We start from the raw sequence: 18,087 nt of genomic DNA on the forward strand, positions 1-18,087 counted from the left end.
CAGAGACCAAATAGGAGCAGAGCAGCAGCCATACTTTAGTTGTTACCTACTTTGCAGGACTGCAGGTATGCAACGCCTTCAAATGAGGCTTCCAGGTAGCTATGGAAACCGAATTCTCATCAGCAGCATAACTACGCCAGACACACTACGTGCAGAGTCAACAGAAAACAAAAGAAAAACAGAGAGAGAGAGAGAGAGAGAGAGAGAGAGAGAGAGAGAGAGAGAGGGGGGGAGGGAGGGAGGGAGAACGGGGGGATAATATGAAATAAAACAAGGCCAGAGGGAACGGAGGAGGGAGGAAGGGGGATTGGGGTAAGAAAGAAAGAAAGAAAGAGAAATAAAACAAAGAGAGTGATTAGTAAAACCGGTGGTGTCAAGGCATCATGGGGCGGAGGGAGGGGGGGATACATGCCTGAAGGGGGAGTGGGCGCCCTGGTAGTGCTGCCACGTGGCACTGAGGTAGGTACGGGCACCGTCGGTGGAGTAGAGACGCCAAGCAGCCTGGGATATGAGGTGACACGCATAGAGAGACATACATAGACGGGGCAATGGCAACATGGTGAGGAGACAGGGTACACTTAATACACACACGAATAGAGGTGCACAACACATACACAGATAGACACACATACCAAGAGTGTACAAAACATTAAGAACACCTGCTTTTCCACATGTGAATCCAGGTGAAAGCTATGATCCCTTATTGATGTCACTTGTTAAATCTAACTTCAATTAGTGTCGATGAATGGGAGGGGACAGTTTAACAGAGGATTTTTAGGCCTTGACACAATTGAGACATGGATTGTGTATGTGTGCCACTCAGGCTGAATGGGCAAGATATTTAAGTGCCTTTGAACGGGGTGTGGTAGACGCACCAGTTTGTGATGAGAACTGCATCGCTGCTGGATGTTTCATGGTCAACAGTTTCCTGTGTGTATCAAGAATGGTCCACCACCCAAAGGACACTTAACACAACTGTGGGAAGCATTGGAGTCAACATGGGCCAGCATCTCTGTGGAACGCTTTTGCCATATTGGTCCATGCTTTGAGGCTGTTTTGAGGGCAAAAGGGGGGAAGGTGTTCCTAATGTTTTGTACACTCAGTGTATATACAAAGCGAAAGACCAGGGGCTAACAAACAACAGAGATAACACATTCCTGCCGACTGCAGATGTAAGTCCATCTGTCGAGAGAAAATATCTGGTCAGATGAAGAAGTGTTGAGGTCCTTATCAACTCAGCCATACTATACAGAAATGATGAATAGAGCAAATGGAGTTGCCTGTTTGCCTTAAAGCAGTGGAACAGGGGAGCTAAATTGAATACATGAATCAAACGAGTAGCCTAATCGTTTTCTTTTCTGCTTGATGTTAAAATCTCTTGAAAAACAAGATCTGTGTGTGCGTTTTGTTTGTGTTTTTGAGTTCATTGTGTATGTTGCGTTGATGGGGTATTGTAATAGTCCAGGTCTAGTCTGATAGGATGAGCTATTGCGTAGAGGGAAATCCACCCTGGGCTCTAGTGGAAACAGCTCATAAATATCACCTCTGTATTTCCTTTGGACCTGAGAGAGGACAAAGAGTCTCAGCCACGATTAGGTATCGACTACACACACTAACACACACACGTGCATGTTTCTACACACACGCATACACATACAGTACCAGTCAGAAGTTTGGACACAGCTACTCATTCAAGGGTTTTTCTTATTTAGACTATTTTCTATATTGGAGAATAATAGTGAAGACATCAAAACTATGACATAACACATATGGAAACATGTGGTAACCAAAAAAGTGTTAAACAAATCAAAAACTATTTTATATTTGAGATTCTTCAAAGTAGCCAGCCCTTTGCCTTGATGACAGCTTTGCACATTCTTGGCATTCTCTCAACCAGCTTCATGAGGTCGTCACCTGGAATGCATTTCAATTAACATGTGTGCCTTGTTAAAAGTTAATTTGTGGAATTTCTTTCCTTCTTTATGCATTTGAGCCATTCAGTGGAGTTGTGACAAGGTAGGAGTGGTAAACAGAAGATAGCCCTATTTGGTAAAGCTGTAATCAAGGCAAGGGGTGGCTACTTTGAAGAATCTCAAATATAAAATATATTTTAATTTGTTTAACACCTTTTTGGTTACTACATGATTCCATATGTGTTCTTTCATAGTTTTGATGTCTTCACTATTATTATTGATTGGTACTGTATATAAACACACACACTCTGATACAAAGACAAGCGGGCATGTTCACTTTCTCACGCACGCACGCACGCACGCACGCACGCACGCACGCACGCACGCACGCACACACACACACACACACACACACACACACACACACACACACACACACACACACACACACACACACACACACACACACAGGTTCAGTGGTAGCAGGTGGCACTGTAAATGGGGATGATGGGATAATAGTAATGTTTAGAACAAAATTAATGGAATGATATCAAACACATAAAATACCTGGTTTTTCATGCATTTGATACCATTCCATTCACTCCAATCCTTCCACCATTATCAACCTTCCTCCCCTCACCAGCCTCCAATGGAACAGTTATAGCATGTCTGGTGATAAACTTGTTAGTGTATGTTGTGTACCTGGATGAGGCTGGCTGCTGGGTTCCTCCTCTTCTCAAAGTGTTTTTGTCTGTGCTGCTCCTGTACCTTCAGGGCAAAGCCTGAGCCCAGGATACCCTGTACACACACATACACACGATGGACTGAATCTGTGGGTCTGGACACCGCGTTTGGTGAATTAACTTCAAACTGTGTGTGTGTGTCTGTGTCTGTGGTTGTCTGTCTCACGGCAGGCAGGGCGAAGAAGGAGATCCCCATCAGAGCAAAGCCAGCTGAGATCAGACGACCCGTCCACGTCTGAGGAGTCTTGTCTCCGTAGCCGATGGTTGTCAGCGTGATCTAGACACACACATCATCATCACAGAGTTCAGAAGTCACAATACAATAGTGACACTGTACCTCCCACAGCCCCACAAGATGCACAGAAAAACTGAATTATCCACCATTACTCTAGGCCAGTGTTTCTGTACAGCACTTTGAGATATCAGCTGATGTACGAAGGGCTATATAAATACATTTTATCTTATTTGATTTGATTTCCCAAATGCCGTTTTGTAGTATTTAGGTAAATTCCATTTTCAAATCAGTCAATTCCTTCCTGAATAGAAATATCCACCCTATAGTGCCCTCCGGGACTAGGTTTGAATAACACTGCACTTTTGTGTGTTGTGCATTTCAGTGACCTCCTTTCTCTCCCTGTCCCTCCTTGCACATCTAATAGCCCAGTCTCCCCTGACAGACACTGTAAATTACATTAATTGATTGGGTAATTTTAGCAGGTCTGAAGCAGTGGGCATTCATTGTTTGTGTCGACATTGTATAAAGTCTGGTAAGTAGTGCTTGGGAAAGGGAACGGGAGGTGTTTGAAGACCAGCCAAGCATGACCTTGTAGCTCTGTTATGCCACATGGTCATTAAAGGATACGTTTGCTTTTTACAACAATATTTGCATTTTTTTGTTGTAAATGTGATGGTAAGGGTCCAGATTTTTTAAAAAGCGATTTCACTTGTTTTGGGAAACTTACCCCAACTTACCCTAAACTTACCCCAACCATTAATTTCCTCATCCTCGTTGTGCAGTACGTGGTCTCTGAAAATGGGGTCTCTGAAAAAACATGCACGAATGCTTGAAAAACAACCAAATATGTCCTTTTAGAAACCGAAACGCTGTCAGTATAGTGATGCAGGTCTTTAGCTGTTGTATACATGAAATTGTGTCATTCCGAAATGTATCCGCAACATTATTCCATTTTGTGAGACTCAAGACGTTTTCCCATATCCAGCTGTTCCATTCGCCGTGAAGCCTGTTGCCACAGGTAACTGCCCAAATAAAGGAAACACCAACATAAAGTGTCTTAATAGGGTGTTGGGTCCCCATGAGCCACCAGAACAGCTTCAATGAGCCTTGACATAGATTCTACAAGTGTCTGGAACTTCCTGTGTGGAAGCACCTGCTTTCAATATACTTTGTATCCCTCACTTACTAGTGTTTTCATTTATTTTGGCAGTTACATGCAGAACGACAGACTGGTATCTCTCAAGTCACAACACAATGCAATATAATGTTGCAGATAAAGTTCAGAATTACACAATTTCATGTGTACAACTTATAAAGACCTGCATCACTATACTAAGAGCTTTTCCATGTCTAAAAGGACGTATTCGGGTGTTATTGGAGCCTTTGTTCATTTTTTTCCAGAGCTCCCATACTACACAAACAGGATGGTTGGTGAAAGAAATCCCTGGTTGGGTGTACGTTTCTCCAATACAAGTGAAATCGCATCTCTGGAACCTTCGATAATGTGCTATTTTTTAAAAAATTGTTTAGTTGATTTTTTATTTATTTTTTAATCTTAAAGTCATATTATAGACTGGTCGGCAAGTCCAGTAATGATATTAAAGCTACTCTTTCTCTTTGTCTTTCAGAGATGGGCTGGTTAGGTTGTTTTCTTGTTGCTGCTGATTAAACTTCAGTCCTGTGATTATCAATATGGGCTAATAATTTGATTTGATTTGATGATTTGATTTACATAGAAACATCTTTGATCAAACTACAAATCATTGTGTGTATGTGAGGAGTGTGCACGTGTGTTTGTATGGTGTATACATGGGCCGGTGTGTGTGCGTGCGTGTGTGTGTGTGTGTGTGTGTGTAGACTCACTGTGCCCCACCACAGAGCATCAGCATAGGTGGCAAAGTCTTTGTTGAACTCCTTCTCCACAAGATAGACCAGGAACGAAGAGAAGATAAGCACCAGGAACCCAATGTACCAAGCTGTCACCAACTCCTATAGGAAATCAATGTATGATTTGTGTAAACAAATATATCCAATCTCACTGTATTTGTTGTGTCAACCAGGTCCTAAATCCCTAAAGATCAAGTTGAGGTGACAGTGAAGAAAACATTCACTAGTACATAGGACAATGTAGGCCAGACTGTTGTCCATGCTGAATTAGACTACAAACATGGTCGTACCTTACTGTGCGCGTAGACAACAGATCCCAGTAGTTTCCAGGTGCCCCCTCTGCGGTCCATGCGCACCATTCGCAGGATCTGCAGGAAGCGAAGGCTCCTCAATGCTGAGGTGGCAAAGATGTTACCTTGGCTACCCGCTGACACCACAGCAATGGAAGCTATGAGTACAATGATGTCTGGAAAGAGACAATGACAGATAAAGGGGAATGGGGAAAAGTCACCAAAACCAACTTCAATACTATAGTAGTATTTACAGTCTTGTAAACTTCCATGAGAGCCTACCGATAATGTATTGCAGTGTGTATGAACGACACACATGATATTATCACACAAAGGCGTAACTTTGTGTTGCATATTGGGGGGGTCAGGGTCAAAGGTTTCCGGGGTCAGCACCCTTCTATGGGGTTCTGGGGGGTTCTATCTCTCCCTCATGAGATAAAAAAAATATATAAACAAATAGCTGTGAAATGAAGGGAAAATACATCCCAAAGGTTCCTGATCATTTTGTCATTATATCCCAACCACAACTGAAATAGCCTGCCAATCATTTCTGTATTACTTTAAATTGTTAGTCTAACTCTAACAGTTCCGAAAGTAACCACGTTTGGCAATTTGTTTGAAGAATGACTGTGAGAAATTCTGTTCTTGGGTTTGATTGAACATTTGCTACGTTGCGTAACGGCTTGTACTGAACAACACATTTCCCCCAAACGTTCTTCATTGTTCTTGAACAGACTGTGAGATAGCCTATGTTTGCTCAATTTGGTGGGTGTGGCAGGATGTGGCTTGAAGTAGATGTCTTCACGGATCCAACAGACAGGAAATTCCGAGATCCGGCTCGGGACCTGAGCTGGTCCTACTTTTTGAGTTTTGTCTCCGATCTTGGTCGATTCTGATATAATTGCCACGTGTCTCAGGTCTGATATAATTGACACGGGTCTCGAGTATGTGCAAATAAAACGTATTTACCGACTGGACCTGATTAGATCCGTCCTCTCTTCATTTAATGTGTGAGGCAATTAGAATTGCTAGAGCTTTTCATCTGTGTCAGCTAATTGCAACTCATTAAATAAAACGTATTGCTTATATCCCGCTAAAACTGGTTCCGGCTGCTCACCTCACATGCGCTTACTTCAGAGGAGAGAGAGAGAGTGAATGAGAGGAGCCTTGGTCCAGGCTACTATTGATTACGAAGGAGGCCTTTTCATTGAAGGAAAACAAAAGTTAGACGAGAAAGAGTATAGTGAAAAGATGCCGACAAGGGAACAATACTGCCGTGGACAAAGATGAAAAGAACGTTGGCACAGCTAAATGGACTGTGATGTTACTCGCTATTCAGCTTTGATGCAATTTTAGAATTTATCATATTTATTCGATTTTTTAAATTATTATTATTATTATTGTATATCATTATTATTATTGTATGGCTATTTATCAATCTAAACCAGTGCAAAAAGTGGTTTGTTTAATTTTGTTAAGACATTTTTGTTGGCTAAAGTCTGTTTGAATTGCCTTTTTAATTTTGTGCTCATTGTCATTAGCCTATTGCTGCCATTTGTTGATTAAGCACCCGCTTTTCTTGGTAATTGCTTCACACTTGTAAAGTTTTAAACCAGTTCTTTAAAACTTCTGAAATCCCGTTAAAGGGATCGATATGACAACAGCCAGTGAAAGTGCAAGGGCCCCAAAGTTAAAACAACAGAAATCTCATAATTAAAATTCCTCAAGATAAAAGTATTTTACACCATTTTAAAGATAAACTTCTCGTTAATCCAGCAACAGTGTCCGATTTCAAATAGGCTTTAGAGCGAAAGCACTACAAACGATTATGTTAGGTCAGAGCCAAGTCACAAAAACACAGCCATTTTTCCAGCCAAGAGTGGAGTCACAAAAAGCAGAAATAGAGATAGAATTAATCACTAATGTTGATGAAAATACAAGTGTTATACATGGAAATATAGATATACTTCTCCTTAATGCAACCGCTGTGTCAGATTTCAAAAAAGCTTTACGGAAAAAGCAAACCATGCAATAATCTGAGTACGCGTTTAGACAAACAAATACATATATCCGCCATGTTGGAGTCAACAGAAGTCAGAAATAACATGATAAATATTCACTTACCTTTGATGATCTTCATCAGAATGCACTCCCAGGAATCCCAGTTCCAGAATAAATGTTTGTTTTGTTCGATAATGTCCATCATTTATGTCCAAATAGCTACTTTTGTTAGCGCGTTTGGTAAACAAATCAAAACTCACAAAGCGCGTTCACTAGTTGCAAACAAAATGTCAAAAAGTTCCGTTACAGCCTGGAGAAATTTGTCAAATGATGTATGGAATCAATCTTTAGGATGTTTTTTAACATAAATCTTCAATAATATTCCAACCGGAGAATTCCTTTGTCTTCAGAAAAGCATAGGACCGGGAGATACCTCTCATGTCAAATGCGCGAGACCAGCACGTGACTGCTGCCAGACCTCTGACTCATTCCCCTCTCATTCAGCCCCACTTCACAGTAGAAGCCTCAAACAAGTTTCTAAAAACGGTTGACATCGTGTGGAAGCCTTAGGAAGTGCAACATGACCAATATCCCACTGTATCTTTGATAGGGGCTGAGTTGAAAATCGACCAACCTCAGATTTCCCACTTCCTGGTCGAATTTTCTCTCAGGTCTTTGCCTGCTATATGAATTCTGTTTTACTCACATACATCATTCAAACAGTTTTAGAAACTTCAGTGAAATGTTAGAATTATAGCAGAGAGAATGATTTATTTCAGCTTTTATTTATTTAATTACATTCCCAGTGGGTCAGAAGTTTACATACATTTGGTAGCATATCCTTTAAATTGTTTAACTTGGGTCAAACATTTCGGGTAGCCTTCCACAAGATTCCCACAGTAAGTTTGGCACATTCCTCCAGACGGAACTGGTGTAACCGAGTCAGGTTTGTGGGCCTCCTTGCGTGCACACACTTTTTCAGTTCTGTTCATTTTTCAGTTCAGTTCATTAAACAAGTTTTAATGACTCCAACCTAAGTATATGTAAACTTCTGACTTCAACTGTATTAATATATATATATATATATATGCTATTTTTTACATTAGTAATCAGATGCTTTGCTATGAGACTCAAAATTGAGCACAGGTGCGTCCTGTTTCCATTGAACATTCTTGAGATGTTTCTACAACTTGATTGGAGTCCACCTGTGGTAAATTCAATTGATTAGACATGATTTGGAAACACCTGTCTATATAAGGTCCCACATTTGACAGTGCATGTCAGAGCAAAAACCAAGCCATGAGGTTGAAGGAAATGCAGTTGTCTAAGGCACTGCATCGCAGAGCTATCTGTACCACCAGAGATTCTGGGTTCCAAGTCCAGGCTCTGTCGCAGCCAGCCGCAACCGGGAGACCCTTGGGGTGGCGTACAATTGGCCCAGGGTCGTCCGGGTTAGGGGAGAGCTTGGCTGGTAGGGATGTCCTTGTCCCATCGTGCACCAGCGACTCCTGTGCCGGGGGTGCGCCGCGCACGCTGACACGGTCGCCAGGTGTACAGTGTTTCCTCCAACACATTGGTGCGGCTGGCTTCTGGGTTAAGTTGGCATTGTGTCAAGAAGCAGTGCGGCTTGGTTGGGGGTTGCAGCGATGAGACAAGACTGTAACCATCAATTGGATACCATGAACAAGGGGTAAAACATTTTTAAAAAGGAGTTCCAATACATCATTGTGTCGAGGAATTGAAGGTCCCCAAGAACACAGTGGATCCTCTAAAGCTCTGTCATTCTTAAATGGAAGAAGGTTGGAATCTTCCTAGAGCTGGCCACCCAGCCAAACTGAACCTGATCGAATATCTCTGAAGAGACCTTAAAATAGCTGTGTGGCGAAGCTCCCCATCCAACCTGACAGAGCTTTAGAGGATCTACAGAGAAGAATGGGAGAAACTTGTAGCCAAGCTTGTAGCGAAGAACCGAGGCTTTAATCGCTGCCAAATGTGCTTCAACAAAGTCCTGAGTAAAGGTTCTGAATACTTATGTAAATGTGATATTTCATATATATATATATATATATATATATATATAAATGAAATATCACATTTACATGTTTTTTAACTGGTTGTTCAGAACAGCACCGTTTTCATATATATATATATATACATTTGCAAAAATTGATTTGTCATTATGGGCTATTGTGTGTAGATTGAGGAGGAAAATATGGAATTGCATGCATTTTAGAATCAGGCTGTAACGTAACAAAAAGTGGAAAAAGTTAAGGGGTCTGAATAGTTTCCGAATACACTGACAACGATTTTTTTAAATGATGTCGGTGTCGGGAACATGATTCTGAATATGCTACACGAATCAGAACAAGTCATTTGTTATCAGAAGTTTTTAAGGACACGTAACTGTGGAACATTTGGTCAATTTCGCTAATTTGTTGATGGTGCTGGAAGTGCCCAGTCGGATATTTCCTTTTCGCTCTCTTTCTACTCTCAAATCTGAACTGGTCTCTCGGATCCGAACTGGCATGGGTCTATTTGCGTCTATTTTTAAACTTGCCTTTTCGGGAACAGGTCTGATTGTCCTCGGGTCCATTTGGAACAGCTCTCTGTTTTTTGGGGACCCGTTAAGACCTCTAGCTTGAAGAAATTAGTGACGTATTTGAAGGACAGTAGTGCATTTTGAACCCACAACCCAACATCTCCCTGTTTTTTAACTGGTTGTTCAGAACAGCGCCATTTCCATTTAATTAAATGTTGCAATACGTTTTTTCATACTGAACTCAGCCCTGGTCACTTTGCTATAAATAAATAGGCTGAAGCATGCACATCTGTATTTGTGCTAATCATTAGCTAGATCAGTGCTTCCCAAACCTTTTCAGTCATGGGCCCCCTTTTATCGTGGGGGAACATCCTATCATGAAACGGGGACACCATTTACTCATCAATTAACAGTACATACAAACACCAGTATCTGGTTTCTCTTCCAAATTGAAATCAAGAAGAACATTTTTATAAAGGAGAAATAAACCAGTTTACTGTTGCAAGGGGTGAGCCAATTTATTTTGCAGGTTTTCTCAGTTGAAATCAAATTTAATGGTGATTTTGAAAGCATTCTTAGGGTGATTATTAGGTTGATGAACATGATGAGTGCTTTCCCCCCTCAATTTTGGCCTTCACATTGGTTTTCTAAACTTAAATAGGTTGCTGCTTGCTGGTCTGTGAGTCTGTGAGACAGGCAGGGTCCTCTGACTGGGGAGAGAAACAGGCTTGCTTGAAACTACTGGTTTCAGAGAAACAGCCCTTCTCTAATTCTGTAGCCTACTAGAAACCAGTTGTTTCAAAGCTTATAATACTACCAAAGTTGTCTTTGAACTCACTATATTGAGCCCAAAATAACCATTAGCAGTTATTCATCGATTTTTGCACTCGTCACTTAGCAATATAAACCTTCTGCATTTAAAAATTGTATATATTTATTCATGCTTATGAATTTACCATGTTAAATGTGACTGACCTTCTTTACTTCTTACAAGTTAGCTCACAGAATTAAGGGTTTTATTAAGAAGAGAGAGGAGAGAGAGAAAGAGAGAAGCTATTGCTCCATTCTCCTTACAAGCATTGCGCAACTTTCTTTCCCTTCACAAACCACCGCCTCTCTGGACCAGGCCAAACCAAGCATAATTGGCAGCGGGGGGATCCAATCATAAAATTAGGAATTGATTAGTATTGTGTAGTGTAAAGCCACAGAAAGCCAGTAGCTATGGTGGGAACAGTACATCAAATTGATCATGGTATATTATCGGGAGGGTCAAATTGACTGTTGATGCCCAACACCAGAGAGAGGGCCAGAGGCCTCAACTGTGTTGAGCCCTTGGACTGGTTAAGAAAATAGGCATGTGTACTGGAGGAGTCATCGCAGGGAAATAAAAATACCTAGTATTCACATTCACGTGATCAGAGGAGAAAGGGAAGAGTATAAGAGAGAGTTAGAATAAGAGGGGCAAAGAGGGTTTACACAAACCCACATACTTAGGGCCATCACAGCGAGGGTCCTGAAGCATACAAACCACTATTGCTCCTACAGTAAACCACGACAATATTGTGTTTCGCTCAAATTCACATCAATCACATTTCAGCAAACACATTTCAACCTCTGAAACTAACCTTGGATGGTTTTAGTCTTCTCTATTGAAAGAAAACATAGATTGTGATCTAGATTTTTGGAAACTGTGTTTATCCTATCTTTTATGAGAACTCAATGCCAGCTTCTGTTCTTCCTGTTTGTGTATTTAAGTGCGTTATCTTTCAATCAGAAATCAGCCTTGTTGAAGATCAATTGGTGGAGTGATAGGGCCTTTGCAGTGCAGCACACACACCGATACAAAAATATACAGTGCCTTCGGAAAGTATTCAGACCCCTTGACTTTTTCCACATTTTGTTACATTACAACCTTATTCTAAAATGGATTAAATTCAAAATTGTCCTCATCAATCTACACACACAATACCCTAGAATGACTAAATGAAAACAGGTTTTTATAAATGTTTGCAAATTAATTAAAATAAAAAGCAGAAATACTTCATTTACATCAGTATTGAGACCTTTTGCTATGAGACTTGAAATTGAGCTCAGGTGCATCCTGTTTCCATTGATCATCCTTGAGATGCTTCTACAACTTGATTGGAGTCCACCTGTGGTAAATTAAATTGATTGGACATGATTTGGAAAGGCACACACCTGTCTATATAAGATCCCACAGTTGACAGTGCATGTCAGAGTAAAAACCAAGCCATGAGGTCGAAATCATTGTCAGTAGAGAGCAGAGACAGGATTGTGCCGTGGCACAGATCTGGGGAATGGTACAAAAATGTTTTTCCGGCATTGAAGGTCCTTAAGAACACAGTGCCCTCAATTATTCTTAGGAAGAAGTGTGGGAGATGGAAGAATCTTCCAGAAGGACAATCATCTCTGCAGCAATCCAACAATCATGGCCTTTATGGTAGAGTGGCCAGACGGAAGCCACTCCTCAGTAAAAAGCACATGACAGCCTGCTTGGAGTTTGCCAAAAGGCACCTAAAGGTCTCTCAGACCATGAGAAACAAGATTCTCTGGTCTGATGAAACCAAGATTGATCTCTTTGGCCTGAATACCAAGTGTCATGTCTGGAGGAAACCTGGCACTATCCCTAAGGTGAAGTATTGTGGTGACAGCATCATGCTGTGCGGATGTTTTTCAGCGGCAAGGACTGGGAGACTAGTCAGAATCGAAGGAAAGATGAACAGGGCAAAGTACAGGGAGATCCTTGATGAAAACCTGCTCTAGAGTGCGCAGGACCTCAGATTGGGGCAAAGGTTTACCTTCCAACAGGACAACGGCCCTAAGCAGCCAAGATAACGCAGGAGTGGATTCGGGTCTGAAAGTCCTTGAGTGGCCCAGCCAGAGCCTGGCCTTGAACCCAATCGAACATCTCTGGAGAGACCTGAAAATAGCTGTGCAGAGACGCTCCTCATCCAACCTGACAGAGCTTGAGAGGATCTGCAGAGAAGAATGGGAGAAACTCCACAAATACAGGTGTGCCAAGCTTGTAGCATCATACCTAAGATTTGAGGCTGTAATCGCTGCCAAAAGTGCTTCACCAAGTACTGAGTGAAGGGCCTGAATACTTATGTAAATGTGATATTTCATTGTTTTTTATATATACATTTGCAAAAATGTATAAAAACCTGCTTTTGCTTTGTCATTATGGGGTATTGTGTGTAGGTTGATAAGGAGTTTAAAAATAAATCCATTTTAGAATAAGGCTGTAATGTAACAAAATGTGGAAAAAGTCAATGGGTCTGAATACTTCCCTAATGCACTGTATATACACATTTCACTAGATTTAGTGTCACGTAAAATGTATTTGAAACGCATGCATATACATTTGCATCTTTGTTGAATGCATGTAACGCCTGACAATATTCCAGAAATGCATCACTATGACATCTAGTCTACAGGGTGGCCAAATTGCTTCCTAATTTGGCTTCTTAAAGTACTTTTTAGGTATTGATCAATTGAGATAATTTTCATGGCCCACCAAGCCAAAACCTTGCCGGTGATATAATAGAAATTGTGATGAGTTTTTAAAAAACAATTATTTCACCTGATTCACACCCAAAAAATGTATTGTTAAAACATTTCTAGCCTGTCTATATACACTGCTCAAAAAAATAAAGGGAACACTTAAACAACACAATGTAACTCCAAGTCAATCACACTTCTGTGAAATCAAACTGTCCACTTAGGAAGCAACACTGATTGACAATACATTTCACATGCTGTTGTGTAAATTGAATAGACAACAGGTGGAAATTATAGGCAATTAGCAAGACACCCCCAATAAAGGAGTGGTTCTGCAGGTGGTGACCACAGACCACTTTTCAGTTCCTATGCTTCCTGGCTGATGTTTTGGTCACTTTTGAATACTGGCAGTGCTTTCACTCTAGTGGTAGCATGAGACGGAGTCTACAACCCACACAAGTGTCTCAGGTAGTGCAGCTCATCCAGGATGGCACATCAATGCGAGCTGTGGCAAGAAGGTCTGCTGTGTCTGTCAGCGTAGTGTCCAGAGCATGGAGGCGCTACTAGGAGACAGGCCAGTACATCAGGAGACATAGAGGAGGCCGTAGGAGGGCAACAACCCAGCAGCAGGACCGCTACCTCCGCCTTTGTGCAAGGAGGAGCAGGAGGAGCACTGCCAGAGCCCTGCAAAATGACCTGCAGCAGGCCACAAATGTGCATGTGTCTGCTCAACCAGACTCCATGAGGGTGGTATGAGGGCCCGACGTCCACAGGTGGGGGTTGTGCTTACAGCCCAACACCGTGCAAGACGTTTGGCATTTGACAGAGAACACCAAGATTGGCAAATTCGCCACTGGCACCCTGTGCTCTTGACAGATGAAAGCAGGTTCACACTAAGCACATGTGACAGACGTAACAGAGTCTAGAGACGCCGTGGAGAATGTTCTGCTGCCTGCAACATCCTCCAGCATGACCGGTTTGGCGGTGGGTCAGTCATGGTGTGGGGTGGCATTTCTTTAGGGGGCCCTCCATGTGCTCGCCAGAGGTATTCTGACTGAGATTCTCAGACCCCTTGTGAGACCATATGCAGGTGCGGTTGGCCCTGGGTTCCTCCTAATGTAAGACAATGCTAGACCTCATGTGGCTGGAGTGTGTCAGCAGTTCCTGCAAGAGGAAGGCATTGATGCTATGGACCGCCCGTTCCCCAGACCTGAATCCAATTGAGCACATCTGGGACATCATGTCTCGCTCCATCCACCTACGCCACGTTGCACCACAGACTGTCCAGGAGTTGGCGGATGCTTTAGTCCAGGTCTGGGAGGAGATCCCTCAGGAGACCATCCGCCACCTCATCAGGAGCATGCCCAGGCGTTGTAGCGAGGTCATACAGGCACATGGAGGCCACACACACTACTGAGCCTCATTTGGACTTGTTTTAAGGACATTACATCAAAGTTGGATCAGCCTGTAGCCACTTTAATTTTGAGTGTGACTCCAAATCCAGACCTCCATGGGTTGATACATTTGATTTCCATTGATAATTTTTGTGTGATTTTGTTGTCAGCACATTCAACTATGTAAAGAAAAAAGTACTTAATAAGAATATTTAATTCATTCAGATCTAGGATGTGTTATTTTAGTGTTCCCTTTATTTTTTTTGAGCAGTGTATGAGTAACAGGGTTGACGTGTTACGCTCGACACACTCAGTTTTTCATCATTAAACACTAGAACATGACCAAAAAGAATAGGACCAGCTCGCCTGCATTAACGCTACGATTTGATGTTCAATGTTTATTTTGAAATAGTTCAGGTAACCAGGGTTGACCTTAAAATGAGGGACAGACATAAATTAATCACTAATCACATGAAAAAAAATTGGGAATCTTTGTCAAAGCAACTAAATAACTATGGCTTCACAATGATGGTTCTAGAAGTCCGAGAGGGACATGTCAAAATGCAGAATTTTGGCATTTTAGCGAGTCTTTATTCATATTGAAAATCATATTTATTAAATCTCCATGTCGTCTATATTATAGGGCACTTCATTTTATATAACAGGTTTTTCAAAATTGAATATTGGTGCATCATTTCTACTTAACATATCAAAGGGTCACAAAAGGCACTCGTTTCGTGGAACCACCCAGTACACGTTAAGTTCTGCCTCTTGGATGTTGGCTGCAATGCACTCGTCAAGTTTGTTTGTTTTTGTCATATGCACATGAAAGACATGGAGTCACTACATGACCGATAATGTATCATGTTTGTAGTCATTTTTGTAGTCATTTAAATGCATGTAAATGCATGTTAGTGCTTTTGGTATGTCAAGTACATAAAACATGCATATTGATAAAATATATTGTAGCGGCGGCAGCCTATTAGAAGACTTGGAGGTGTGGCTTGTTGGGACCTGGCTTTATCATAGTACATTTTGTCATGTCAGTTAATGTCTTACAGTATGTTGTGTTCTGTGATTAAAGGTTAAGCTTGTACACTGCCAGTTCTGCGGTTTTAATGAGACTGACATAAGTGCATGTGATACCAAAGAACCTACTAGACAGTCACCATTTTATTCCAATATAACTTGACAAATTTTGATATTTACTATACATTTTAAATTAAAATATATTTCTTACAAATAGATTTAAATGCATACTGGAATATATTTTAAATATATATTCTAAAATTCATTCTTTAATGCATTTCAGAATGTGTTTTGAAATACATTTCTGATGCATTTAACATATATTCTGATATACATGTTACATACATTTATATACTGCATACAGGTAACTGCAAAAAGAATGCAAACAATTGAGTAAATGAGGGATACAAAGTGTTTTGAGAGCATGTGCTTCTACACTGGTGTGGTTCCTGAGTTAACGCCCCATCATGCTTAGGGTCATGTATAAAAATCCATTATTTTGGCCATTATTTTGGCTATACCCCATAGGATGACAATGCCCACATCCACAGGGCACGAGTGGTCACTGAATGGTTTGATGAGCATGAAACTATGTCAACCATATGTCATCGCTGTCTCAATCACCAGATCTTAAACCAGTTGTACACTTACGGGTGGCACCTGAGAAAATGTTTTCCACCACCATGAACAGAACACCAAATTATAGAATTTCTTCAATAGACATTCAGACACTTGTAGAATCTATGCCAAGGTGCATTGAAGCTGTTCTGGCTCGTGGTGGCCCAAAGCCCAAATAAAAAACACTTTATGTTGGTGTTTCCTTTATTTTGGCGGTTACCTGTATATTTAAAATATATTCCATAATATATGTTGGAATATACAGTATATATTTATTTTACATTTCCGGTATAGGTGCACATGCACACACACACACTTACCTATAACACAGAAGGGTTTCCTGGAAAAGCGGAGGCGTCCCTGCCAGCCCCTGTAGCGACTGCAGCAGCCAGCGCTCCATATCCTGATGATGTACTCCAGCCCAAACACCACGATCATCACAAACTCCTACAATCAAGAGGCGACGGGAGACAGTTTAATATACTGCAAAATGGTATATTTATTCCAGACAGTTTTAGTATAAAAGAAAATGATTAATAATGATCACCAATAATCAAGATAGCATCTCGGGTTGTTAAATTAGATAAGCTATAGCTGCAGTAAATGAAATGTCTCCATTATTCATGTGTTTTCATTTGTGCTGTGCTGCAAAATAACAAGAGAGCAGTCAGGAAGATTAGTATGCAGAGTGTTGCGTCTGTGTTGTTTCACTGCAGCACACACACATGTACAGTTCACACACACACATTATGTTCATCACATACACATACTCTTTTGACTCATCACATACGCTGCTGTTACTTTTAATCTACCATGTTGCCTAGTCACTTTACCCCTACCTACTGTATATGTACATATCTCCCTCAACAACCTCGTACCCCTGCACATCGACATGATACTGGTACCAAGTGTATATAGCCAAGTCATCGTTAGCCATTGTGTATTTATTTCTCGTGTTATTATTTTTCTATTCTATTTATATATTTTTTTCTCTCTACATTGTTTCACTTCAACACACACATGTACAGTTAGCGCACACACACACACACACACACACACACACACACGCACGCACGCACGCACGCACGCACGCACGCACGCACGCACGCACGCAGTTAGAGGCAGACCCAGTAATTAATATGTTTGCAACCCAGTACCCCATGTAGTCTACAGTAGAGAGGCTCTAATTGCTGTGGATGATAAAAATGACACAGGTCTACACACACATTAGCTACCCTTGAATGTAAGTGACATGCTTGCATCCCGCTGACCTCTGAGAACAGTTTTTAAGATTCTTTACAGAAAATGTAAAAAATATTAGATCCCGAATTGACAGTAGCCGACACCCTACCAGCATTTCTGGTCAGGAGACACTTGAGGCAACTACTCCGTAACTGTCTACTGCTTCCTTTAGCTTCTTTTGAGCAAATATCCTTTGAGTCCCTCATTGACACTATAGCTCACATGAAGACCTCCTCCTGCCCCTTGGACGTGATCCCTACTAGACTACTCAAAAAGGTTATGCCTACTGTTGGCCCTGAGCTGCATTTACAGAAGATTGTCCAGTCTTGCTTTTATCATCTAAGAAATATAACTAAAGTCAAGTATTTTATTTCAGTGAAATCAAATCAAAATTGTATTGTATTTGTATTTGTCACGTGCCAAATACAACAGGTGTTGACCTTACAGAGAAATGCTCAATTACAAGACCTTAACCAACAACACAGTTAAGAAAAATATAGATAGTAAAAAATAGATAAGTAAAAATTAAGAAATAAAAGTAACAAATCTGGAGAAAGTTATACATGCTTTGATTTCCTCACACCTAGATTACTGTTACTCTTTGTATACATGTCTCAGTCAGGAATCGCTCAGCTTTTAACAGACACCAGGAAATGTAACCATATCACACCTAT

General features: G+C 41.1%; 1 protein-coding gene across 3 annotated transcripts in view; it reads right to left on the reverse strand.

Annotated features, from left to right (window-relative positions):
* kcnq5a (potassium voltage-gated channel, KQT-like subfamily, member 5a) overlaps nucleotides 1-18,087 on the reverse strand; it is a 119,840-nt gene that overhangs the window by 25,434 nt on the left and 76,319 nt on the right. For all 3 annotated transcript variants that reach the window (XM_046358686.1, XM_046358687.1, XM_046358685.1), the window contains exons 3-8: nucleotides 16,492-16,618; nucleotides 5,069-5,244; nucleotides 4,755-4,880; nucleotides 2,823-2,933; nucleotides 2,616-2,711; nucleotides 51-145 (exon numbers count right to left, since the gene is read on the reverse strand). In XM_046358686.1, coding sequence (XP_046214642.1) covers nucleotides 51-145; nucleotides 2,616-2,711; nucleotides 2,823-2,933; nucleotides 4,755-4,880; nucleotides 5,069-5,244; nucleotides 16,492-16,618 — 731 coding nt within the window. The remainder of the gene's footprint in view (nucleotides 1-50; nucleotides 146-2,615; nucleotides 2,712-2,822; nucleotides 2,934-4,754; nucleotides 4,881-5,068; nucleotides 5,245-16,491; nucleotides 16,619-18,087) is intronic.

The sequence above is a fragment of the Oncorhynchus gorbuscha genome, linkage group LG08 (assembly GCF_021184085.1).
Source record: "Oncorhynchus gorbuscha isolate QuinsamMale2020 ecotype Even-year linkage group LG08, OgorEven_v1.0, whole genome shotgun sequence".
Lineage (NCBI taxonomy): Eukaryota > Metazoa > Chordata > Actinopteri > Salmoniformes > Salmonidae > Oncorhynchus > Oncorhynchus gorbuscha.